Source organism: Nelumbo nucifera, chromosome 4, assembly GCF_055504915.1.
Source record: "Nelumbo nucifera cultivar China Antique chromosome 4, China Antique-T2T, whole genome shotgun sequence".
Classification (NCBI taxonomy): Eukaryota; Viridiplantae; Streptophyta; class Magnoliopsida; order Proteales; family Nelumbonaceae; genus Nelumbo; species Nelumbo nucifera.
Window position 1 is genome coordinate 13,245,609 of NC_142652.1, and position 27,548 is coordinate 13,273,156.

General features: G+C 39.8%; 2 protein-coding genes across 2 annotated transcripts in view; both read right to left on the bottom strand.

Annotated features, from left to right (window-relative positions):
- LOC104607958 (DNA glycosylase superfamily protein) overlaps nucleotides 1-7,214 on the bottom strand; it is a 38,642-nt gene extending 31,428 nt beyond the window's left edge. Inside the window, exons 1-2 of the mRNA XM_010273756.3 lie at nucleotides 5,978-7,214; nucleotides 5,624-5,824 (exon numbers count right to left, since the gene is read on the bottom strand). Coding sequence (XP_010272058.1) covers nucleotides 5,624-5,824; nucleotides 5,978-6,430 — 654 coding nt within the window. The 5' untranslated portion in view covers nucleotides 6,431-7,214. The remainder of the gene's footprint in view (nucleotides 1-5,623; nucleotides 5,825-5,977) is intronic.
- Nucleotides 7,215-12,189: 4,975 nt separating this feature from the next.
- On the bottom strand, nucleotides 12,190-15,554 carry EMB2745 (Tetratricopeptide repeat (TPR)-like superfamily protein). Its single transcript, XM_010273757.3, has one exon. The coding sequence runs from the start codon at nucleotides 15,058-15,060 to the stop codon at nucleotides 12,778-12,780; it is 2,283 nt and encodes a 760-aa protein (XP_010272059.1). The 5' UTR covers nucleotides 15,061-15,554; the 3' UTR covers nucleotides 12,190-12,777.
- Between the last annotated feature and the right edge of the window lie 11,994 nt (nucleotides 15,555-27,548).

Below are 27,548 nucleotides of genomic sequence, written 5' to 3' on the forward strand. Positions count from 1 at the left end.
CATGTGAGTCTGATCTAGCCAACCACATGAGAGTTGCCTAGGGCTGGAAGATTAAGAGGATCCCTTTTCGACTGATTCTTGGAGGTTATCAGAGACTGTAACAGCTGTCCAAAGAGTGGATTGTGTTCTTGATAATCAGGAAGAATCAGAGGAAGATAAAGAGTCCAAGATCAGTTTCTTTATCAAGACTGAAGGTGGCGATCAGAATTTCTGTTCAAAACCTAAAACTGGTTGCAGAGAAGGAGGTCTTATGTTAGTCTAATTAGATTGACTACATGAGAATTTCCTACGTTTAGAAGTTTTTCAACAAAGAAGGAGGATCGGCTGATTCTTGGAGGCTACTGGTAGTGTGTGGCTACTACTAAGAAGATTGTAGAAGGCTAGGAGAGTTCCAGTAGTCAGGAAGAATTAGAAAAGGCTTCAGATCCCCAAGATTAGGGTTCTGCATCAGACAGAAGGTGGCGGCCAGAGATTTTCTTTCATAAAGTAAGTTTTTTTTTTGCTTGAGAATAACCTTGAAAGAATCATCTTGGTCTATTCTGAGAGGTGTGGCTGGAAAACCTTTTTTTCTTTCTAGGGTTTTGAGAGAAAACCCTAAAATTCAGAATTGTTGTTAGTTTCAGATCAGATTTTGAACTGGTTTCATACAGAATTCTGTTTTTCCTTATTCTTTGGAAGACCTAGGCCGGCTATTATCAGTTGTTTAGGTGTTGTTTTCTATTATAGTAGCTTCAAAAGTTTTTTATTGTTAATTCTTGACCAAGAATGGAGTTCAAGAATCAAGGGGAAGGTGTTTTTGGGACTAGCAATTCTGGTAACATGTCTGAGAATGCCTTTCAGATTACAACTGTGAAGTTTGATGGATCCAACTACTTAGAATGGGCTCAATCGGCCATGATAGCCATTGGGGGTAAAGGAAAACTCAGCTAATTGTTGGGAGATGTGAAAGAACCAACTAAGGAGGACCAAACATATACCAAATGGGTTCAGGAGAACTATTTGGTTATGACATGGTTGTGCAACTCTATGCAGCCACATATCAACTGGAACTATTTGTGGGCAAAAATAGCCAAGAAAATCTGGGATGTCATGAAAGAGACTTACTCCCAACCCCTTAATGTTTATGAATTGAAGTGTGAGGTTAATAACCTTAAGCAAGGAGAGAAACCAGTCTCGGTTTACTTCTCTACTTTGAAATCTTTGTGGCATGAAATTGACCACCTAGAAACACTTGAGTGGGAAAGTCAGAAGGATGCACAGACTCGTAGAAAGCAAGTTGAAACTAATATGGTTTTTGAATTCCTAGCTGGTCTGAATCCTGACTATGATATTGTGAGACAGCAAATACTAACAAGGGACAGTGTGACCTTATCTCAAGCCTATGACTATGATGTTGGGTAATAGACTCATGTGCATCTGACCATATGACTAGCTTGCCATCACTGTTCACTACCTATCACTTATTTTCTGGTAGAGATAAAGTGTCCATTGCTGATAGTTCCCTTGTTCCCGTTTCTGGCAAGGGAGACATCAAGTTGTCTAATACCATTTCCTTATCTTCAGTTCTGCATGTTCCTAAGCTTGATACTAACTTGCTTTCAGTCAATAGTATTACAAAACATCAGAATTGTTCAGTAACTTTTTTCCCTGACCGATATATTTTTCAGGACTTGGAGACAAGGAAAGTGATTGGGACTGTCCGTGAGACGAATGGGATCTATCTGCTTGGAGAGAGTTCTCATTGGGAAGATCGTGAAGATAGGAAGTCTTTTGTTTCTCAGTCTGTTAGTCAGGTTATGCTTTGGCATAATCGGTTAGGTCATTTATCCTTTCGGTCTTTGAAGAGCTTGTTTCCAAATTTGTTTGAGTCTGTTCAGATGTCAAATTTGAGATGTGAGAGTTGTGAGTTTGCAAAGCATTGTAAAACATCTTATTCCTTGAGTAATAAAAGAAGTAGTAATTCTTTTGATGTTGTGCACACCGATGTTTGGGGCCCGTATCACATCCCTTCTATGGGGGGATACAGATATTTCTTGTTGTTTGTTGATGACTATACCCGTTTTTCTTGGGTTTACCTTATGCGTTCTCAAGATGAGGTTCCTGCTCTGACCCAGATCTTTCATCAGATGATTTTAACCCAATTTGGGGTCAAAATCAAAATCTTCAGATCCGATAATGAGAAAGAATACTTTACTAAGCCATTAGCCTCTTATCTGCTTGATCATGGGATTATTCACCAGAGTACTTGTCCTTATACACCACAGCAGAATGGGGTTGCTGAGAGAAAGAATAGGCACATATTAGAGGTGGCTAGAAGCATTATGTTTAACTCCAATGTGCCTATCCTTTTCTGGGGCGATGCTATTCTTACAGCAGTGTATCTCATTAATCGAGTTCCTTCACGGGTTCTTGACATGAAGCCTCCCTTTACCCTTCTACACCCCAATATAGAATTGTTTATTGTTCCCCTTAAAAGCTTTGGTTGCACTTGCTTTGTTCAGATTCTTGGACCTCATCATTCCAAATTTGATCCTAAGGCCTCCAAATGCATTTTTCTCAGTTATGCACAAACTCAAAAGGGCTATTGCTGCTATGAACCTACTTCTAGGAGGAGATTTGTCTCGATGGATGTTACTTTCTTTGAGGAGGTACCCTATTACCCTAGGGTTTCTCCTCAAGGGGAGAGTAGTGAGAGTGGGGTTAACTCATCAAAAGTTCCTTTACCTGTTCCGTTGAGTGACGAGGCATGTAATGGGGAGGGTTGTCAGAAGTGTCAGGATTTGAGAGTCTATCACAGGCGGTGGAGGCAGGTTGATTTCGGTCATCAGCAGTCCAGGCCAGCCCCAATTCCTTCTGCGGATCCAGATCCAGGTACCACAATCCCTTTATCAGATCTAGGTCCCCCTGAGATACCTTCCACTATTGCTACTTTACCTCCTTTGGATGACCTTGACCTCCCCATTGCAGTCCGTAAAGGCAAACGACGTTGCACCACATCCACAGCTCACTGCATTTCCCAGTTTCTGTCCTATGATCGCCTGTCCCCCTCTTACAGGTCCTTTCTTACATCCATTGCTGATATTCCTATTCCCAGAACTGGAAAGTTAGGTGTTAAGCCTGCAGATACACCTATTGAACAGAATCACAAGATCAGTGCAGAGGGTGGAGAACCTCTTGAAGACAAAGCTATGTTCCAACGGTTGGTTGGAAAACTCCTCTATCTTTGTCTCACACGACCGGACATCAGTTATGCAGTCAGCGTTGTCAGTTAATATATGCACTCTCCTAGAACTACTCACCTCCTTGCAGTTGAGAGAATATTAGCATACTTGAAGAGATGTCCAGGTAAAGGTATATAATTCAAGAATAATGATCACATGAAGATAGAGGTCTATACAGATGTTGATTGGGCTGGGAGTGTTGATGACAGAAGATCTACCTCTGGATATTGTGCCTTTGTAGGAGGTAACCTTGTCTCCTGGAGGAGTAAGAAACAAAGTGTTGTTTCTCGTTCTAGTGCTGAAGCTGAATATAGATCTATGGCTAATGGTGTGGCTGAAATCCTATGGCTGAAGTCATTATTTGAGGAGTTGGGTATTGCTTATGAGAAGCCCTTAATGTTGTATTGTGATAATCAGGCTGCTATTAATATAGCTCATAATCCGGTACAGCATGACAGAACTAAGCATATCGAGGTCGATCGACATTTTGTCAGAGAAAGGGTTTCGCCTCAAGAAGTGTGTCTCCCGTATATCACCTCCAGCATGTAGCTCGCAGATCTTCTCACCAAGGTTGTTCCAAGGAAGAAATTAGAGGCAGACCTATGCAAGTTGGGAATGACAAATATCTATTCCCAACTTGAGGGGAGTGTAGAGAACACTAATGTGGACCCCACTGCTGTGGTCCCCACTGTGTTCGTATGGCAGCATAGCATATGTTTTGTTTGTTGTTATTGGTAGTTATTTCAGTTTGTTGTTACAGCTTGTTATTTCAGCTTTATTATTAGTTTATTTGCCATGTAAGCAATAAGGGCAATTCAGCCCTTTTACAATTAGTCAACATATATAAATATTAAGAGTGGGTCGGCAGATCTGATTGATCAACCCTCTCTCTCTTTTCTAAATCCCTTCATGTGCTTCTTCTTTTCTTCCTCTCTTCTTCTTTTCTTCTGAAATCTCTCCTTTTTTTTTCTTTCAAATTCAAGACTGATTGTAGTCTTGATCGACTACTCTCCAACACCACCATACCTTGCTCTGTTACAGCCGAAACAGTAGCAAAATCCAGAGGAATCCCCTGAAAATACACTACAGCCTTGTGGTCGTCAAAGGGAGAAATCTGCAATACCTCTGTAGTCTTCAATATCTGTTGGACTTCTTCACCTAGTCTCTCCCAATCTTTTACTTTCTTGTTTACTGAGAGGACAAGTTTAAGCTGCCAATCCTCTTTAGGTTTGTTCACCCACAATTTCACCAAACCTAGTCCAGCATCAATCTGCAATTTACTTTCCGTCCCTATCTCCTCCTCTCCTGGGATCTCCCTGAAAACTTTCCCTGACTGCCCTTCAGATTGTTCCTTAATTTTTTGACTATCTTTTAGGGCACTTTCTCTGTCCTTAGTTACCACCATAAACTCCTGAATTGCTTCTGCTAACTGGTCCCATCCCGAGGCCTCCCTTCCTTCAGGGAAACAGGTAAACTGCTTCAGCCCCTCACCAAAGTGTTCCTGCACTCCCGAAAGCCTCCCGTACTTATTCTCTTTTCTTTCAGCCACGTACTTCCTGTTCTGCTCCAATAGACAGCACCTCCATTCCCTTGATTTTTCTGTTATTTTAGCTCCATCAAGAACTCCTTGGAACCATGGTACCGTCCTTCCTTCAAGAAGCAAAGAAGCTTTCCTCGATTCTACAATCTTTAGAGAGAGTCCATTTCTAGTCCAGATTTCTTCCAAGATGAAAATCTTCGCTTCCACCTTCAACACTTTCTTCCATCTTTTAGCTTGCAGGAACTGACCTTCCCTCCCTCTTTCCAAGCTTCCCCCGCTGACCTTCCCTCCCTTCATGGAAACTCAAGAACCTTTGAACAGAAGAGTAACCCGGTTGGTGTAAAACTCTTTGTGAATGGAGTTTTACATCAGTAATCGGTGTTCTACTACACTCCATCCAAACAGCTGTAAAACCGGACCAGAGTGTAATATTACACCAGTTCGGTATTTACACCGCAAACAAACGAGACCTTAGGAAAAGAAGGGGAAAGGGAAAGGTTCAGTCAGTGGTTTGATCAGGTTGAGACATTAAGGGTATGAAAAGGAATTTGATGTTTTCAACCAGGCTCCAAGCCTCCAACCAGGTGAATGCAAGAAAGCAGTTTGACCATGGCATTACACTCTCAAGCAAGCATCTACACTGATTACTACTATCAAAAACAGGAAGTACGCTATAAATAGATCCTACAAAGTTCTGCCTTCAACGATTGAATCATCAACACAAAGCACGACAATAGTCCTTCCATTTTTCTGAAATGGTGCAAAATGTTTCGCCAAATCTCTACTTTGTTTATTTTCAGCATAAATAGCACAGTAAGAACCTAAACCCTTAGGAAGAAACTGAAATCAACAGAAAAATTACCGTTTTGGGCCCAATTCCTTTGAAACTACAAAGCTCAGCCTTGATTTCTTCAACTGACATGTCTCTCAAGTACTCCATGCATAATTTACCCCTCTTCTCAAGTAGGCCTTTCAGTAATTGCTTAATGCAAGAAGTTTTTGTCACGGATAGACCACCACATTTTATGGCATTTTCTATACACTTGGGTTCGGCAGCATGAACCTTCAGGAAAACAACATTAAATTCAATTTCTAAAGCTTTCCTTTGTAACCATGAAACTTTTGTAACAGAACCTAAAAAGAAAAATTAAAATAACATGGGTTGCATAACAACATTGTGTGTATGGGTGAGGGATGGAGAGAGTAGTTTGATTACATCTTCCCAAGTTGGGAAAGCTGATTTGAGAGAAGCGAATGCCCTTGCGGAGTTGGCTTCGGTGGTGTTCTGAGAGAGAAGAGTGCTGACGAGACCGTCCAAAACGCTCTCATTGCGAGATTCCAGAGGCGTGGTTTCTGGGCAGGAAAGGAACTCATCTCCTTCTCCATGTATGGGTTCTGATTTCACCAACGGAAGAGGAGAGGAAGAAGCCACACCAGGTCCAGGAGAGTATCTAGCAGTACGGAACTTGGTGAATTCTTGAGGGAAGCCATGTAGGGCCAATAAATCGTCTCGAACAGCTCCGCATTCTTCTGGGGTTGGTCGAGGGTATGTTGGGTAAGGTCCCTCGGTGCTCTCGGAAGCCGCCGCGTTTTCGGTTTTGCTACACTTTGATTTGTTGGGAGATGGTTCTTTCGGTTGGTTCTTCCTTTTATCACCACAACTCTCCATGAAGACTGAGGACGCAGCTTGCCAGCTTCTTTTACGAGGGATTATAATTTATATGATTACATCACAGTTTGCTCCAAGGAACCGCGCGTTCGGGAGAATGACGGTTATATTATAATGGAAAATTTCACTTTAGTACTGAAGTTTGGGGTAGTGTCAAGTTACCATACAAACTTTTAAACCTGTCTGTCACTGCATTGATCCAAAATCGTTGATGGACGTTAAATATCATGTACTGATTCTTCTATTTTCCAACACCTCGTTCATTCTTTTGCTGAAGAGAACTCATCCTCATATACAAACATACATAAGTTACTATGAGAACATTATCTCTTATGTCGTGAGCGTCATGGGTTTCTTGCTTTTTTCTGATATTATGGCTTAAGATCAAAGAACAACGACCAAAGAAGATGATGAAAGCCCCTACAAAAACTACAAGATTCCTAGAGCGGATTTTGAGAGAAGTTCCAAAGCATACTTCTCAAATAACAGATCGAATAAGACTAGGTGATGATGATGATGATAATACCGTCTTATGTGTTATTGTGTTTTTTATGGAACTGTTGTGGTCTCTTTGTTCCTTTTCTTTTCATCTTTTTTTTGTGAATTTTAATGTAGTGCAACCCATCTTTTTGCCAGAAAGAAATAGAAAAAGTAAATAAAAATGTAAACCCAACTTTTCTTGATCTCTTTGAATGATTGATGATCGATCAGACGAGAGAATTTGCAACGTCTGAGCAGTTTGAGAACCCTCGTTTCCATCTTCATCACTTGATGGATGGGTGAAGAACATAGAATGTTATCACTCCTTTATGGTATTCCGTATACACAATCCAGCGCGGCAATTCCTCTTCGATATTAAAAAAGAAAAATTGCGGATATTTCAAAAATTGAAGATGCAGTTCAATAGGTTTTTCTTCTTCACGAGTTTCCCTTTGAGGGAGAACTTCCAACGTTTCACTCTTGACATTAAATATAAAGCCAGAAAACGCTAGTGGTTTTAAGCTTCAGTCTCAAGGTAAAAGACAATGAACAATGCTTTGTTTTTAAGGGTAATTTTGACATTTTGGAAAATTTTAAGTTGCGCATGTCATCGTGTGATCAGATAACTAACAATCGTCAAAGACCAATTTGACACTTTTTGAAAGTTTGGATACTGTAGTGACATATTTGAAAGTTCAAGTACTAACTTGACAATCCCCAAAGTTCAAGGTACTAAAGTGGAATTTTTCTACACCAAAATCAACCATATTTATGTTTTTGCTGGTCAATGATCAATCATTTTCAAGGAAAAATTGTAATCAAATTAGATTCAAGAATGTGAATTTATATTGTCCCTTCAAAAAAGATTCAACCGAAAAGACAATATTGTCCCATCAAGTGTTGATAACTTTTCCTCCAACTAGGAAAGTTATTTAGGCCATGTTTGGTTCAATTCTCATCATTTCTCATTCTTACCCAAAATAAAATTCTAAAATAGACAAGAATGGGTAAAAATAGGCAGAATGAGAAAATATTGCTATGAACCAAACACTTTTTTCCTAAAAATGAATTATTTTCACACTTTCAAGTGTCATATATTGCTCATTTTCATTCTTAAAAAAAAAAAAAACAATGTTGGTATTTATAAACCACCAACCTAGGTCTCCAAACTATTGGCATAGATGTTTACTGGTGGATGGGCGACGATCAATGTTTACTAGTTGGCATAGATGTACTTTTATAAAAGTACTTTTGTAAAAGTGATTTTATAAAAGTACTTTTGTCAAAGTGCTTTCGTAAAAAGTACTTCCATAAAAATGTTTTTTATAAAAGTACTTTTGTAAAAGTGATTTAGTAAAAGTAATTTTATAAAAGTACTTTCGTAAAAGTGTTTTTATTAAAATGCTTTCATAAAAGTACTTTTATAAAAGTGCTTTTATAAAAGTACTTTCATAAAAGTACTTTACTTACGCAAAAGCGCTTTTCATAAATTTACTTTTATAAAAGTGTTTTTTGTAAAAGTGCTTTCGTAAAAGTGTTTTCATAAAAGTACTTTTGTAAAAATGCTTTCATAAAAGTGTTTTCACAAAAGTAAACATCTATGGTAGCAGCTTTGTAGGCAAAGTTTCCTTAAAGAATGAAAATGAGCAAGATGGGGCATGATTATTTTTCATGTGATAGGCTACTCAATTTTTGTGCTATGGGGCTGATTTTTCATTCTAAAAAAAATGTGGCCCAATGGCAAGGGTTTTGTAACCAAACACTCTAATGTTATTCATTATTGCCCATTCTTGCCTAGAGTGAGCAAGAACTAAAAGAATGAGGCCCATAGCAGTGAACCAAACATGATCTTCAGAGAATGAACCAAACATAGCTCTAAATGACAATTCAACAGGGAATGGGGGAAATTACCATAGGCTGCCTCATGAGTCATGACGAAACTGTGGACACCAGAGTAAATAGGGGTGGCACATGGGCCAAAGCCAACTGGTTCATGGGATACTTCCAGCCCAGAAACTTTTGGGCACCCCCTGGTCCCAGAAACTTTTGTAGGTAGGTTGCAGAATACCAGTTGTTGTCTAAAGCCTAAAGGAGAAGGGTGAGTACAATACCCGTTTTGGGCTACTTCTATACCTCTCATTTAGTGCCCGTTTGGGAGGGTTTTCATGCAGTGGCTTATGGCATTGCAGGGTAGGCCTTACATAGAAAGCCTTGAAGTCATGTTTGGTGAAAAACCTGAAAAGCCAGAGTCCCTTATTAACTCAACACAATGCAGCTCTATATGCCAGCTCTCCAAGAATGTAACTGGCAAAACAATTATGTACATAGAAGGCATCAACCCAAATGTTTGAGAAGCAACAACTGACTGAAAGAAACAGTCATAGGGCAAATGTTTGTGATATAAAATAATTGGCTACTTACTAACAAGTTGGAAACTTACAAAGTTCCGTTCAGATGTAAATATCATGATCCAATTATGTTGTACATCACTGTTTCCCCTAAAAGGACTGTTTTCCAGATTTTTCTCTTTATCTTAGAACTTCGCAGGCTAATTTGGAGCTTACATGAGGTCAGCTACACAAATCCTGTTTTCTTGATGGATAGCTGCATAAATCATATTTCATCATTCCATCTATGAGACAGCCTGTGCCAAATTGTTAATTATCATATCCTTTCTTGCTGCATCAGCTTATGTTCTTCTCAGTCTTCCGGTAGCTCTTTTAGATCTCTTAAATTCCCAAAAAGTGCATTAGATATCAATTTGCTGCTTGGTTGGTTTGTTTCTTCTACTATAACAAAAACAATCTGCCTAGTTTATTAGAGAGCAAGTTGGTTGATCTTAGTTGGGCCTGAAATGGATAATACTTTCAAATACCATTGACACATACTTTTTGTGTGAATGGTACAACCCATTTTAGTTGATCTTAGTTGGTACATGACATAAACTAGCTATACGGCACATTTTAGTCCAATTTTTCTTCCCTTCTCTTGGTAAGATCTTGTTTTTCTCCAAGATTCAGCAACAAATGCAACAACTGAATTTAGAATCAAGGATCTCCTACAGGTAACCCTCCTAAAGTGACTGAAATTTTACAGAAAGTCTTTCAAGTGATGTAGTATGATACCTGGATATCTGTACAAAGGTGCTGTATCATGCCAAATACTTCAACTTTTATTGTAAATTTCATATTTGATACTGTATCCAGCCATATGCTTGCCACATCCGAATAACATAAGTCTAGCCATTAGGGGGTGGATGGGTGCCACATACCTCGCTACCAAGATTCTGGAGGTTTTTGGCATTCTATGCAACAGATTCTCTCCTAGATCCTCAGAAGCATGAATGAGCAATTATATGGCCAAATATCAGAAGCATGAACGAGCAATTATATTACCATAAGGAATGCTGTATATGGACCATTACTGCACATAAGGCTCAGTTTGGAAGGAGTACAAATACAAACATGTAGAGTGCAAAACCTTGTATTTTGTATTATTTTTGTATGTATTTGCACTGTACATATTTGTATTTGTACTCCTTCCAAACTGAGCCTAAGGAATTTCTGAACTGTCCCCTAGGGATTTGTTTTATTCCATTTATTTGTTTATTTTTAATAAGCAAAGACTATATGTATGCCAAAAAGTGAAAAGGATTCAAAGAATAATGAGAAAACTGAAAACCAGTAGCAAAACAAGCACCAAAACAAATTTAGAGTTTGTTTTAATCTACTACTACTACAGACACACACATATATAGTCATAATCTTTTATAATATGATGACATAGGGCTATATGACGAGGACATTGACACTGATATGAAGTGTTAGACTTGACATAACAACTTCAGGAAACTCAAAAGGCAGACATATCAGTACAATTTATTTCATATTCATGAAAATATGTCTCTAGTACTTTGACATTATAATCTCTTGTTAGTTGTATCACCAACCTTTTTGCAGGGTTTCTTATTGATAATAAGAAAAACTACATCAAAAGAAAAAAAGAAAAGAAAAAGGGAAGCAGAATAGCTTGATGTTTGAGAACCAGGTTGTGGTATCTCATTTAGTTGCTGGAAGACTAGACTTGAGTGGGGGAACAATAGCTGAAGGGGCTTGAGTTAGTGCTAGCTAATCAGGAGGACAAGGTAGCAATGGTAGAGAACTTGAAAAGATTCTTGCCTGGTTCAAAAGCTCTCAAGGTAGTCACCTGTCTAAACATTGAGGCAAGTTCTACTACTTATTCTCTCATTGTGATGGAGGCCTCAAATAAAGAAGGGGAGAATGGAATTTTCAATGTTGGAGAAGAGAAAGACTGGGGAAGCAAAAAGAAGAGAAAATTTTTTAAAGTGGGTGAAAGGGTCGAGCAACAACAAAGGGAGTACAATAGAAAGAGAAGAATTATAACACTGATGAATGAAGGAGTTGGGGTTGAAAGGGCAGAAGTGGAAGAACAGGAGGTATTGGGGGGGGGGGGAGGGGTGTAAAGGAGGCAAATGCCGTCGACGGAAGGGTGGATGTTGAACAACCAGTAGAGAGACAGGTGAAGGTTGGAAAATCACTTGGCTTATTTTTTCTGGCTGGGGAGAGCGTGGTTAGAAAGTTAATTAAACATTTTGAAAGGAGCAGGGAGGGGGCGAGGTGTGGGACGAAGGAGAAGGGAGGGAAGAGGATTTTTCTGAGTAAGAGTGATGGGAATTGTCAAAAGAGTAAACGGGGGAGGGTGGGGGGACGAAGGAGAAGGGAGGGAAGAGGATTTTTCTGAGGAAGAGAGAAGGGAGTTGTCAAAAGTGTAAAGAGGGGAGGGTGAAGGGAGTTATCCTGGAAAAAGTTAGGGGTTTAAGTAAAGGAAGAAGAAGAGTTTTGTTAAGGAATATGGTGAGGAAATAGAGCTGCTTGATTTTACACAAATTAAGAAAAAAGACCTTGGGGACAGGTTTGGGGAAGTGTTGGGATTTCAAATTTGTAATTTGCACAATATGATCTGATCTGTTGTATTCTATTGTTTTTTCTGTTGTTCATGATGTTCCAAGGTGTTGCCTTAACACCTGGTCAGATTGTATCTTTTTTCCTTTTTAATGAAAATTTTTACTTTTACTATCAAAAAAAGTAAAAGTAAAATGTGATAGGTAAAGAATGGGAACTAAGGATTCAATATATGAAAAAGAGGTTCAGATCTGTAATAGTCAAAAAAAAGGGAAGAGAGAAGAAAGTTTACAGTTCAGACTCCTTGAGAAAAAGATAGAAGAGAAAAAATAAGATCACACTCCTACCCTTAGTAACTTCGAAACAAACTTTTATTCTATTCCATTGATTCAACTCTGAAATTGCAATTACAATGTCTCTGTTCATAGAAATTTCAATAATTTAGTCCAACAATATACTTGTAAACAAAATGAACCAGAATAGAAATAACTCCAATGAAGGAGATCAGTGATAATAGCTTCTTACTTTCACCTTTATGGTTTGTATAGGTTTCCCTACCTTTTCCTTCAAGCCAGACACAGCATAAGGGAAGTTGAAAGTCAACACTCTGATATTCAATTAATTAGTCCCCCTTATATCCTTTTCAATTTCTAGATGCCAAGGAGGCAAAGACTTGAAGTATCTGCCGCATGAAGTCCAATAAAGCATTTGTTGCTATGATTAATAGGGCTGCAACTTGCGTGGCTCAGGTTGAGCATTTGCAAACAATTGAACGGGCCTAGACCCTCTAGGCCCCACGCTATGTCGACTTGCACCCATAATGATCAAAAGGGAATGACATAGGGATTCTTGCTATTTGGTGAGTCCTATTCCAGACATAGGAAGGGAAGACGTTCAGTAGAGTGTTTGAAAAGGCTCAACCAGTGAGTAATCCATCCAGAGTAATTATTCCTTTGAAATGAAAATTCTCCCACTGTTAGGAAGGAGGCCATCCTTGGCCATTATAGTAAGTACATCAAATACTTCATTCATGTTCCCTTCATTATGATTTATCTTGACAAGAGCCTTTGTGATCTCACCATCAGGAAGCCTACACAGCTTTAGAATATTTTGTATCACTTTACTCATTTGCTCACTCATTCCTTCATTGAAAAGTGACTTAATGAGAGCAATAGCAGTTATAGTATTAGGAACAAAACCAGAAGTCACCATTTCATTATATAGATCAAGTGCCTTTCGTATATTGCCTCCCCTACAATGACCATGTATAATGATATTATAGGCTGCCTCATTAGGCTTCCAGTTTCTCTGAGACATAGATTTAAACACTCGATCTGCTTCATTCATCAAACCCTTCATGCAAAATCCCTTTATGAGAGCCAGCACACTCTTAAATTCAGCATTACTGCAATGCCCCATCAAAGTATCATATGTGATATCATTTGGAATTGACTCTTCATAAATCAACCTGAATAGAAGCTTCTTGGCTTCCTTTGTCCGAGCTTGCTTACTTAAACCATTTATAAGCACATTATAGGTAACAACATCAGGAAGGAACCCCTTCTGAATCATTTCATCATGTAGATGGAGAGCCTTTTTAACATCACCTTCTATGCAGTAACCATTGATCAGAGTTGTATATACAACTTCATCGGGAGACAGACCTATGCACAACATCTCATGGAAAAGATCACAAGCTTCAGCCAGTCTCCTTTGATCACAGAGACCTTGAACTAGTGCTGAGTATGTAATTGCATCTGGCGAAACACCCTTCCTGACCATCTCCTGCTTCATTTGGAATGCCTTTTCTAAATCCTGATTTCTGCAAAAACCAGTTATAACTGTACTGTAACTTACCACATCTGGGTTTAACCCTTTAACCACCATATCTTGAATGACTCCCAAAGCCTCATCTAGTCTTCCTAAAATGCAGTGTCCATTGATTAGTGTGTTATATGTTACAATTGAAGGTGAGAAGCCACTCTCAGTCATTTCATTCAAAAATTGATATGCTTTATCCAATAATCCTTGCTTGGCAAAGCCGTCAATCAATGTGGTATAAGTTCTCTCATTAGGACAGAGGCCTCTTATGCGCATCTGATCCAAGAATTCCATGGCTCGATTTAAGTTCCCAGCCTTGCACATGCTATTTATCAATGCAGTATAGGTAACAACGTTTGGGTACAGACCCTTCCTCATCATCTCAGCATGTATAACAAGTGCTTGATGGGCATTCCCTTCCTTACAGTACCCACTAACAAGTGTATTATAAGTAACCTTATCTGGAAGCAAGCCCTTTCTGTTCATTTCTTCTAGAACATCACCCGTTTCCTTCATACGTCCTTCTCGACACAATCCATTGATGACCACATTGTAGGAAATTAGATTTGGCTGCAAACCTCTTTGAGATATTGACTCGAACACCCTAAAGGCTTCATTGATCTTCCCCAGTTTACAGTAAGCATCAACCAACGTGTTTAAAGTAACTACATTCGGCACACAGCCCTTCCTCTCCATTTCACTGAAAACATCTAGAGCCTTCTCTAATTTCCCTACTCCGACAAAACCTCGAATAAGAATATTATAGGAATACACATTTGGAGAAACATTAGACCTAATCATCTCTCCATACAATTCCTCCGCCGACTCAACGGAGCCTTTAGACCTGAATATTGCATCAAGAACAGAATTGTATGACAAGACCCCTGGCACAAAACCAGAAGATTTTGCTAAATTAATAACATCCAAAGCTTCTCGAATCATGTTCAAGTGAGCGTATGCCTTTACCAGGAGATCGAAGACAGAAGAGCTGGAATTGCAGAGATGGTAAGTAGATTTAAAACACTCAAAAACCGAAGAACCGACTGCTGCATAGCTGTCAACTTCGTGAGAGACAAGCTCTTCGGCTAGTGTTTGGGCAGTCTTGTAGAGTTTGAATCTGGTTAAGCTGTGGAGGGCGATACATTTGCATCTGAGGTCGAAGAAATCCCGGTTGCGTGCCCAATTGACGAATTTTAAGGTAATAGTTTTGTCGAATTGGGATTTGAGTAGGAGTTGGGAAGCTGCTTGTGATGTGAAATGGGGAGCTAAGGAATCAAGTTGGTCGGGGTATCGTTTCAGAAGGGTGTAAGCTTTGTCCGAGAGAAGTGCATCGGAGACAGAAGAATAGAGGGAAGAGAACAAAGCTCTTGAGGATAGGCCTGGACCGCCTGGCTTCAGGGTTCGCATGTTTGCTGGTTAACCAGCGCAAAGTTGTTTGATACTCGAGTTGTTGAGAATTTAAAGCGTGAAAAGCAAAGCCGCGACGAAGGATGAACACTGTAACTACCCCTACTTCTGCAAACTCTTAGCCGGAGACTTCACCATGGATTCCGATCATGAAGTCGACCTCCTTTTTCAAACTTCAGGGCTGCGTTCTGTGATTGAATTGAAGTTTTGAACAACTGCAACTGCGAGGGAAGGAAAGAAGATAGTGATTGAAATGGGCCCAAATAAATTGGATCCATCGAGTTGGGCTGGCATCTTAAGCCAAAAATTAACTAACAGAGACTACGCGAGCTACGACCTTGCAATCGGGCTTGACCCTTAAGCCGAGAAATAAGGGTCCATTTGGTTCTCGCGAAGAAGGGTTTATTTGAATTGGAATAATTATTCCGATTCCGGGTGAAATGGCGTTCCCCATTTGGGGGAATTTGGCTGCGTTTATTTGCAATACAAACGTCAAACCGGGTTATTTGGATTTGTGAGCGTTATTGTCATACAAATTTGAATCGTGAAAGAGAGGAAAAATGTATTCTCTGACACTTTGGTATTGTGAATGGAATGCAGTTCTGTATCCATTTTTTTATACAAACTTGTATTCTTTAGAAAACTATGTAAGCAAACTTGCTGAATGCATCGTTTGAGCGAGAGAAATCCCATCTTCTCTGGTAAATTCTTCCCAATGGGGAGACCGTTTGTCGAGGGTTTTAGTCTGTCATCATACACAGTCGACATTCTTCTCTAGACCAAGTGTTTTTCCTTCCAGATCCGAGTTACGTAGATATGTGTTTATAGATCAACCATTTTTCAACTATTTTCTTTTCTTTTTTTTTTTATTTGGAACTCAAATGCAATCGTCCATATGCAGATCCGTGTTCTAAAGTAGAAAGTAGGGGTACTGGCCTTTTTTTTTTCTTGTAACCAAACCGGTACTACCAGTTTTTGGAAAACTGATAACCGAAACTGAATTCAATCGGTTAATTGATTGATCAATTCGGTTTGTCAGTTTTTTGGTTTTTTAATTTTTACAATATATATTATAAAAATATATATATATATAATATTATATTTTAAATAATAAATAATATATCATATATTATAAATATATATATATATATGTATGTATGTTTATATATGTAATGCGTATTTATCAATTTATAATATATAAAAATAATATATATATATAATATAATATACATAAATATATAGAAATATATGTATACCAATCAATTTGGCTAACTGATCTTTCGGTTTGGTTTTAGTTGATTTTTCGATCAATTTGGTTTCTTGGTTTTTTTTTTTTTTTGCTCACCCCTAGTAGAAAGTAATTCATGTTAAGATATTTCTTTTGATCTGGAATTCAAATCAATTCAAACCAGTGATCCGTTTTAATTATTTTTTGGGTAAAATATAAAAACCTCCCTTAAAGTTTTTGATAATCATAAAAACCTCCTCTAAGGTTTCACTTTAATAAAAATCTCCCCTGAACTTTTAAAAAACTCAACAAATACCTCTTTTTCATCGCTGACCCAAACAGAAAAATAGTCAAGTTACAAAATTGCCCCTAATTAATCGTTAGGGCGTCTTCAATAGATTTTAAAATGCCAAAAATACCCTTACTCGAGTTCTGCACTAAATATCTGTTCGGCAACTCCAATCACAAGGCCTTTCCTTTCAGTTCTATCTTTCCGCAACCACTCTTGTTACCCAAGATTTTGGAAGAGACGGAAAAGGAATTTAGTTCCATCCCTTGCATTTGATATTTTAAATTGCATCTCTACAAGTTGAAGTTCAGTAGTTTCAACTTTGAAACTTCTCCCTATGACTATTATTCTTCTAACAAAAAAAAACCTTAATTTTTTCATCAATGAAGAACGTTGTCAAAGAAGCAAAAGAAAGCATCCTCCCTCTATTATAAATTTCTTTGTTTTTGGTTGGAGTTCTGGATCATTTAAAACCTGAAAAGGCATGGCAATAGTCTTTGCCTCGCCAGTTGAGCCTCCGATTCTCAGAGGGAGAGTGGGTGGAGAGAGAAAACTCGCCCTTGCAAACGCTTTGAGGCCTTCACCATCTCTCCTCTGACACATAGTTGATTCCAGGTGTGGTAGGCTCATTTTATACAGAAACCCAGACAAGCCCCGTTAAGAAAAGAGTGAACAAATAGGACCCAACTGGGTTTCTCCTGAATTTTGAATCACTACTATGGAACAAGACAGAAAAAGGAAGATTTTGATTGAAAAACTCAAGATGAAAACAACAAAACAAATTGGGTATTTTTTTCTCTGTTCCGTTGAATTAGATAGAGTTGCAAAAAAGTGAGATGTTGATTAGAGGATTAGAAAGAGTTTTATAAAGTTTAACCCTCTTTTCTCTTCGTGGGGTTTGTTTTAGTGCAAAAATTGGAGAAAGGGGACCTCTTTGATAAGGTTGCAAAAGTGAGATGTAAATTTCTATGTTTAAACTACTGAGTCTTAGAAATGAGATCAAAGAGAATACGAGGGTTTGTTAAAGAGAGAAGCTTAGCTAGGATTTTACGGGAGACATTTCAAAGTCCAATTGGCTATGGTCGTGACCTTTTTTGTTTCTTTATTCCAAATCTATCTTCAATAGATGATCTCAACTTTTAGGATCCCAGAAACGAGTTGGATACCCATCTCAATTTCTAAGCATGTGTTTTTTTCTGTGGACGTTTCATGATAGGCATTTATCAAAATGCCACAATGTCATCGCTAAATCAACATTTTTCTCCATACGAATTGATATTCAAAAAAGTGGGTTTTGATTAATGTGTGCACCAACCGTTGGGGGAAGTTTTATTTTAATGCTTCCTCCAACGGTTGAGCATTTATTCACTCAACCACTGATGTGGTGCCTAGTTGTTAATAAACGGTTTATCAAGTACTTTTCTCAATTTTGAAGACAATAATCAAGTACAAATGTTTATTTAATAAACGGAAGATATACCAAATACATACTAAATTGCGGAAGCAATTGCTACTTTCAACCACGAGATTGATTCAGGTTCCAAGCCTTACAATGGACTTATTATTTCTTTATATGCTCTCATGAAATCTAGAAACCATGAGTTGGTTCTAGTAGTGTGTAAATGAAGTTTTAAGGGTGGGAAAGCGTATGGTGGTTGAATGCTACCTCTCTTCTCTCTTCTCTCTTCTCTTCTCACTCAACCAAATCTCACTCCTCACTCAGAGTCACAAACTCACAAGCAAACACTCTCAGTTCTCACTTACCAAATCTCACCCAGCGAACACTCTCACCGGCACCACCAGTGAACTCCGACGATGAGTCCTCTCTCTCTTTCTCTCTCTCTCTCTCTCTCTCTTCATGGTTCATCTTCTCACTTATTCTCAGAATCTCAGCTCAGGCTCATTTATTAGATACTGACAAACTCAGGCACTGGCGGTGAGTCCTTTCTCTCCCTCTCTTGTTAAGCTTGCCCTTTTGTTCTATTCTGAAATTATTGCTTTCCCTTTCTCTTTGCTATTACGATTTACGAAATTATTCTAGGGATTTTTCTTCTAGTTTCCCCTTTTGTTTATCCTGTAAACAAGTTTAGACAATCCGAAATGTTGTATTTGGTAGTCGTTGTTTATCATGTAAACATGTCATATGATCTCTCACTCTACAGAAATTGATAAACCAGTTAACCCAACAGGATTAGAAACAAAAGGCAGATAAAAAGGTCTAAATACACACACACACACACACAGATTTCTAAATAAAATGAGGAATCAATACTCATTCTTAACAACTGTCAGGATTGAAAGTTAAGTTTTGTATGTTGGTAAGTTTTAAATGGGTGTAAGAAAGCTAAAATTGTGTGGTTCTGCATTTCTTATGTGGTTTGCAGACAAGGCAAGATCCAAGAGGGAACCTTGTCTCTCATTGGGAGAAGAATTTTGAACTAGGTTCGTTTCTTCTTGAATTTTCAAGGGTGTTAGTAGAGTTGCTTGGGGCTGCTTTTTGGTCATCTTTGGAATGAGAGGGGGGTTAATGAATTGTATTTTTGTTGGTTTGTCTTTTGATAGGTGATTTGAACTCGTTAACAAAAAGCCATCTTTTAGTTAGGAGGCTCGGGCTCAGGCCCAAGTTGTAGGCACGTTGGTCGGGCCAGGCTCGGGCTCAGGCCTAACAAAATCCTGTTTATGTAGAGTAAAAACCCGGCCTGAGCCCAGCCCGGCCTAGCCCATAAACAGGTCTACTTCTAAACATTATATAGTTGTAGGTGTGGGAGATTGAAAGATAAGAAAGAGGACATCAAATGGGTGGTTCAGGTTAAAGTTTCTTTTTAGGGTTATTTTAGTAAAATTATACATGAAATCATATACAAAAGGGTAAAATGGGTATTTTGAAAAAGCTATTGTATAAGTAAAACGTTTTTCGTTTGGGTCAATGAGGGAAGGGAGGTATGTGTTGGATTTTCCAAAAGTTTAGGAGAGGTTTTTATCATTGTTAGAAACTTCAGGTGAGGTTTTTATATTTACTAAAATCGATTGTGTTTGCCAAAGATGTAGATTTGTGTTCAATCGTCTTCCTTTTCACATTTTTTAGGGAAATTTCTCGATTAGTACCCTATACTTTGGGCGTAGTGCCATTTTGGTCCCTGAACTTTAAAATGTGACAATTTAGTGCCTGAACTTTCAAAACGTGCCAATCCAATACCTGTTGTTAACCAACCGTTAGCTGGCACTTGAAAAGACACAAACACCCTTCAAGTGTCATCCAATTCTCTTTATCAACCATCTAAACGTTGACAAAAAATGAATTGACGAGGGAAGACTTGGCCCTCCACTGACATCATGACACATGGCATATCAGAACAGCTGGACTACATCCCAGCATCACCTAGGCGACAACTTGTCTTAGCCAAAATGGGGTCTCAGCTGGTGTCTGCCTCTGTCGCCGACTTGGCGACCTGGTGATCTGCCTCTATCGCCGGCCTGGTGACCTACCTCTCTAGAATTTTGTTAGTTGTCTCCGAACCTTTCGGGATCAAGCCACATAACCGTAGGCCTTATCCTCATCCTACCCGAATTGGAGGAAAACGGTAAGCCTTATTAACTGGCATGTTATCCTCATTCCAAAGCGGAACGGACTGCTATGTCATGGGCCGAGGATTCAAGGACGTTTCGCGAGACCCACGACATCCCAACTATATAAGGGCATCAGCCCCTAAGACCCAGGTAGATGTGCAATTTATTTCTCGTAGCTCTCCAGCTCTCTCACATTTAGCTATCTTAAAATCTCTGATTCGCAAACTTAAGCATCGGAGTGCCCACCCGGGTAAAGCAACCGAGGCACTCTGACATTGTTTCCTTGCAGGTCGCATCAGAGCCACTTCTCTAGCTCGTCACCACTCAATTAGGCATCAAAGCCACCTCTCCATCTCGTCACCACTCAGCTAGGCATCAGAGCCACCTCTCCAACTTGTCACCACTCAGTTAGGCATCAGAGCCACCTCTCCAACTCGTCACCATTCAGGTAGGCATCAAAGACACCTCTCTAGCTCATCACCACTCAACTAGACATCAGAACCAACTCTCCAATTCGTCACCACTCGGTTTGGCATCAGAACCACCTCTCCAGCTCGTCACCACTCAGTTAGGCATCAGAGCCACTTCTCCAGCTCGTCACCATTAAGCTAGGCGTCCAAGCCACCTTCTAGGTAGGAACCATTCAGCTATGCGTCCAAGCTACATTCCAGGTAGGGATTATTCAGCCAGGCATCCGAGTCACTTGCCAGTTGGGAGATGCCAAAATGCGCATCATCAATTGGCATCATCTGTGGAAAACATTATAGAAGGCTATGTTCTCACCCGATTCTCTGAGCCTCGAGTAATAACATCTTCAAGCAACAACAATAACGCTTGATCGAAAGAACCCCTTAGGGGGGCAGAAGCAAAATGATTAGACCAAATGAGTTCTCGCAATCTTGCCCAGACAGAATCTCCCTAACTGTGAGGCCACCCCATAAGTCGAGATCTACGTGCTCTCTGCAAGAGTTGACGGCAAACAGAATGTGAGGCCACCCCATAGGTCAAGCCCTCTGTGGTTCCCGTGGGAGTTGATAGCCAACAAATTGTGAGGTCGCACCACTGGTCGAGCCCTCCATGCTTTATGTAGGAGTTGATGGCCAACAGGTTGTGGAGCCGCCCTCGCAAGTCAATCCTGCCGAGGTGACAATGTGTCTGTAAGCCGAGGTGTTGAGAGCAAAACTAGACTGTCAAAATTCTGACGACTTGGAGACCTGCCTCCGAACTAGTGACCTACTTCCGCCAACCTGGCGACCTACTTCCACCGACCTAGCGATCTGCCTCTGCCGCTGAGATGGTGACCTACCTTTGCCGACCTGGCAACACACGTAATCAGCTCAGACGAGCCTTGTCAGCCCTACTTGTGAGGTCGCCCCTATGAGTTGAGCCCTCTGTGGCTTCCGCGAGAGTCAACGCCCAACGAACTGCAGTTGCCCTTGCGGGTTGAGCCTTTCAAGGTTCCCATGCGAGCTAGAAACCTGCAGTTAGTAAAGTTGCCCTCGCAGGTTGAGCTCCTTGTGGCTTACCGTAGGAGCAGACGACCAACACCTTAGAGGACTGACATAGTGCAGTTGTGACACCAACCTGCTATTTAAATTCCAACATCGACGCACATATCGCAAGGGTAAGCCAAACCACTTTCGGCATCAAGGACCCCTAAGCCGACCTCGAAATATGTTGATAACAAGCCAAAGGACCTATGACGAAGCACAAATTTACTCCCTTCGCTGAGTTGATCTCAGCTCGGGAGTGGGGGGCAATTGATGAGGGCAGATTTAGCCCTCCACTGACATCATGACACATGGCATATCAGAACAACTGGACTACATCCCAACATCACCTAGGTGACAACTTGCCTTAGCCAAAATGGGGTCCCAGCTGGCGACTTGCCTTTGCCGCTGATCTGGTGACCTACTTTTGTTTCCGACCTAGTGACATGCCTTTGTCGCCAACCAGGAGACTTACTTATGGTGCCGACCTGGCGACATGCTTCTACCATCGACCTGGTGACTTACTTATGGTGTCGACCTGGCGACCTGCCTCTGTCGCTGACCTGGCGACCTACTTCAGCCGCCAACCTGGCGACCTGCCTTTGTCGCCAACCTGGCGACCTACTTCTGCTGCCAACCTAGCGACCTGCCTCTTCCCAGTTGTCTTTGAACCTTTCGGAATCACATCGTGTAACCGTAAGCCTTATCCTCATCTTGCTCGAATCGGAGGGAAACGGTAAGCCTTATTAACTGGCATGTTATCCTCCTTCCAAAGCAGAACATATCCCTATGTCATGGGCCAAGGATTCTAGGAGCATTTCGCGAGATCCACGGCAGCCCAACTATATAAGGGCGTCAACCCCTGAGACCCAGGTAGATGCGCAACTTAGTTCTCGCAGCTCTCCAACTCTCTCACATTTAGCTATTTTAAAATCTCTGATTCGCTAACTTAAGCATCGGAGTGCCCACCCCGGACACTCTTGCACTGTTTCCTTGCAAGTCACATCAGAGCCACCTCTCCAGCTCGTCACCACTCAGTTAGGCATTAGATCCACCTCTCCAACTCGTCACCATTCAGATAGGCATTAGAGCCACCATTCAACTTGTCACCATTCAGCTAGGCATCAGAACCACCTCTCCAGATCATCACTACTCAACTAGGCATCAGAGCCACCTATCCACCTCGTCACCACTCACTTAGGCATCAGAGCCACCTCTCCAGCTCGTCACCATTTAGCTAGGCATCAGAGCCACCTCTCCAACTCGTCACCACTCAGCTAGGCATCAGAGCCACCTCTTCATCTCGTCACCACTCAGTTAGGCATCAGAGCCACCTCTCCAACTCATCACCACTCAGTTAGGCATCAGAGCCACCTCTCCAGCTCGTCACCATTTAGCTAGGCGTCCAAGCCACCTTCCAGGTAGGAACCATTCATCTAGGCATCCAAGTCACATTCCAAGTAGGGATTATTTAGATAGGAATCCGATTTACCTGCCAGCCGGGAGCTGCCAAAATGCGCATCATCATGAATAGTCCCAAATCCTTGCTCTTCTATTCATGAAAGTTGGGGTCGCATCTCAATGGGCATTGTGACTCCAACTTTCTTGAATAGAAGAGGCAAGGATTTGTGATTGTTCATTTTTTTTATCAATGTTTGAATGGTTAGTAAAGAAAATTAGATGACACTTGAAGGGCATTTGTGTCTTTTTAAATGCCACTTAAATGTTGATTAATGAGCTAGTTAACAATAGGTACTAGATTGACACGTTTAGAAAGTTCAGGTACTGAATTGTCACATTTTAAAGTTCAGGGACCAAAGTCACACTAGGCCCAAAGTATAGGGTACTAATTGGGAATTTCCCTTTTTTATTATTATCTAGAACTCAAATAGACTATATTTGTCCAAATCAACTATAATCAATTTATAAATCTAAGCTCCAAATTGAGTGTTCCGATCCATTTTAAGGGTTGAACCAATGTTTTTGAACCGTCGTTGACCTAGATGGTCGGAACGTTTTCGTTTCACCCTTGACCCGTTCTTGGGTAAAAAACCATTGACTTTGTTAGAAAACTATTGGCCCAGGCAGTCGAACTATCAATTCGTTTGACCTGGACAGTGGTTTGCAGTTTAAGAAATTGCAAAGAGGGGAGAAACTAAGAGTCTGAGTATGAGACACGAATTCAAATCTGATATCCAAAGAAGAAGAATAATAATTGACCTCGGATATGAGATCTGAGAAAAAAATGAAAATCTGAGATTTGAGAAAAAAAATAAAAAATCGATCTCAGATCTCAGATCCAAGAACTCATATGATCATTCTTAGATCTCGGATATGAGATTTGAGAAAAAAATGAAAATCTGAGATTTGAGAAAAAAAATAAAAAATCGATCTCAGATCTGAGATCCAAGAACTCATATGATCATTCTTAGATCTCAGATTTGTCATCTGCGCTGTTACCGCCATCGCCGTCGCCAGTGAGCGTCGAATCATTCTCCTCCTCTTCCTTCTTCTTCCCTCATTCCCTCTTTCTTTCCTTCCTTTCCTTTCTCTCATTTTCCTTTTTTTCCTCTCTCCTTCATTTCTTTCTTTCCTTCTTCTTTTCTTCTTTCTCATTCGACAATAGACTCTCTTCTCTGGTTCTCCTTTCTCATATACAAGTATATAACTATTTGCTATTTTGCCCTAATGCAAACCATCCGAACAGTTTGACCTAGACGGTCAAACCGCTGACCCGAAAATTGGTAGCTAGAACGGTTCCGTTTTCGGGTCAGTTTTTAAAACCTTGGGTTGAACAATGAATGTGAAGATAAATTAATATAAACTCTTTTTTTTCTTCGTTTTCTTTATGTTTTCTCAGGTTTAAATAAGCTTTCAACATGTTCGTTTGTCTTCAATTATCAAGTAAGTCTATGCTTGTCCTGAATCTTTTTGTGTGTTTGCTATTTTTCTTATACGATTTCATACTTCGTTCCCTGTAATATATGGTAGTATGGTACTTGTCATTCCTCATATGAAGAGAGAGAGGAGATGGAATCCCTTTTAAAAATTTGTTTGGTTAATATAAACTTTGTTGGTGTTCCTCTAATGTTTCCCTATTACAAAGGAGATGGTATCCCCTTTAATGTATTTTGGGATTATAGATAAAGTAAAATTCTTCATTAGTACCTTGTATTTTGGGTCTAGTGCCACTTTGGTCCCCAAACTTTAAAATGCGACAATTCAATATTTAAACTTTCAAAATGTAATAATCTAGTACTTACCGTTAACTAGCTGTTAACTAGCCATTACGTGGCATTTGAAAAAGACACAAATGCTCTTCGAGTATCATCTAATTTTCTCTATACACAATCCAAACATTGACAAAAAATTATGTTTGGAAAGAGTAAAAATACAAATATATAAAATAGAAATACATGCAAAATAATACAAAATATAATGTTTTACACTTTACATATTTGTATTTTTACTTTGTTCAAACTGAGCCTAATGGTCCAATGACAATGTGAAGCTTAGGAAAAGAAGGGGGGAGGAAAAGGTTCAGTCAGGGTCTGAAAAGGAATTTGATGATTTCAACCAGGCTCCAAGCCTCCAAAGTTCAACCAGGTGAATGCAAGAAAGCAGTTTGACCATGGCATTACACTCTAAAGCAAGCATCTAAACTGATTACTACTATAAAAAACAGTAAGTACTCCATAAACAGATCCTACAAAGTTCTACCTTCAACGATTGAATCATCACAAAGCACGATAATAGTCCTTCCATTTTTCTGAAATGGAGCAAAATGTTTCGCCAAACCCGTGAGGAAGAAACTGAAGTCAAGAGAAAATTTATCGTTTGGGGTCCGATTCCTTTGAGACTACAAATTAAGCTCGGCCTTGAGATTTCTTCAAACTGATTTGTCTCTCAAGTACTCCATGCATAATTTACCCCTCTTCTCAGACAGGCCTTTCAGTAACAGCTCGGCATTCTTCTGGGGTTGGTCGAGGGTATGTTTGGGTAAGGTCCCCCGCCGTGTTTTGGTTTTTGCTACTCTTTGATTTGTTGGGAGATTGTTCTTTTGATTGATTCTTCCTTTTATTACCACACTTCTCCATGAAGAGGCAGATAGGGATTGGGGAAATTACCATATGCTACCTCATGACGAAGCTGTGGACACCAGATAGGGATGGACATGGATGGGCCAAAGGCAAAATGGTTCATTGGATACTTCCAGCCCAGCATGTCTGGGAGTGAATTGGGCCCAAAAGAATTTAGCTAAACTGAAATGCTAGTTTGAGCTCAGCAGAATACCAGTGCATGGGGCCCACACCTATCACAGTGGGGCCCATGAATTTATTGTTACTTGCTAGCGTAGAACATCAACATTAGTTCCACAGGCAGCCGAACAGCCATCGCGTTCGGCCAAACCTTGCTCGTTGTCTAAAGGAGAAGGGTGAGCACATATGGCTCTCAACAGAGTTCGGATTTCTTGCCTATATTTATCGCAGTCACACATGGAGAACATCTCATCCTCTTCATAGAATTATGCAGGGGGAGATGTTACCAATTCACAAGAGGTAGTGTATTAGTGTATTGTGATTTGTGAGTAGGCGTGGGCAGAGTTATTATGGGCAGGAGATCCGAAGTCCGTTCAACATTAGTCTTGAGTTACATCTTTGCCTCTCATTTAGGGAAAATTTTGGCTGCCTACAGCCTACAGGCCGCCTATCAACCTCCATATGGCGCGTGTCTAACAGTCTAAAACCATTATAATCTAAGTTATCTAACCGGAGCTAAAAAAATTCCTATTACAAATGAAAATAGTTTTTTCTAATATTTTTTACCAAAAAAAACTCTGATTTTTTAAAATATCTGAGTGAAACAGTCTTGCCCGCTCTGTTGTTCTTTTGCCTCTCTCTCTGACTCTCTCTCCCTCTCTCTCTCTCTCACATTAGACTAGCCCACTACCTTCGATCGGAGTTTTCCACGGTCTTTGTCACCTGACCTCATTCTAGCCATAAGAGATTGATGACCATTTCTTCAATTCTTTAGTGGGACATTAGTCGGAGTTGCAGACTTCGGAGGTGGTGTTGGAGTTGCAGATCGATTTTGTAGTTCCCTCTAGGTTGCTCTGTATCTGGCCTGGTCTAGTATTAACTATGGTATCACTTTCTTGAACCCAATTGTTCTTTCTACAGAAAACTCTACTCAAATTGTTGACTAATAACTTGTGAAGATCTTTCTCTTTTACTGTGAACTCTTCATTCCTAACTCTCTTTTTTTAATCATTCTCTCTCTCTCTCTACATCATATTACAATTTGTCTTGTCATTGCATATCTCCAATTTCATAATAGTTCTTACATGGTTGGAGACATTGTTGAGTGAAACATGTCTGGTTCTAGGTGTGCCTCTGCATAAATCCAGGCTGAGATTGTTTTTTTCTTCTTACTTAAGTTCTCTTGTTGTAATTTTGAAATGCTTTCATTTTTTTTTCGTTTTTTGGATGAATTCTTCTCTACGTTTAGAGGTGCATTTGCTCAATGATCTTTTTGCAATCTGTTTGTAGCAACTAGCAACAAAGAGATATAGGTAACTTTTATAGATTTTGTGTTTTTCTATCTTGGCTTTGATCTTTTAGTTAATCTATCCGATTAGCTGATTTTTATTTTCATCGATAGGTGCAAATAATTTAGTCATTTGTAAAATTTTATTTTAGCAGATAAAAAAAACTCTCGTGGTCATATATTTAGACAAAGGTGGTGGTGGCTGATCTGATGGAGTTGGGGAAGAGATGAGGAAGAAAGGGGCAAATGGGAGAGATGACTGGGGCGAAATGAAAAAAAAACATGCGGAAAAGATTTTATAAAATAAAAAATGTCTTTTATTTCATAATAACGGATTTAGGTTTCGTTAGTTATGCATTAAGTTGAA

Coding starts and splice junctions, on each gene's coding strand:
- EMB2745 (XM_010273757.3), bottom strand. CDS start 15,060: ATGCGAACCCTGAAGCCAGGCGGTCCAGGCCTATCCTCAAGAGCTTTG.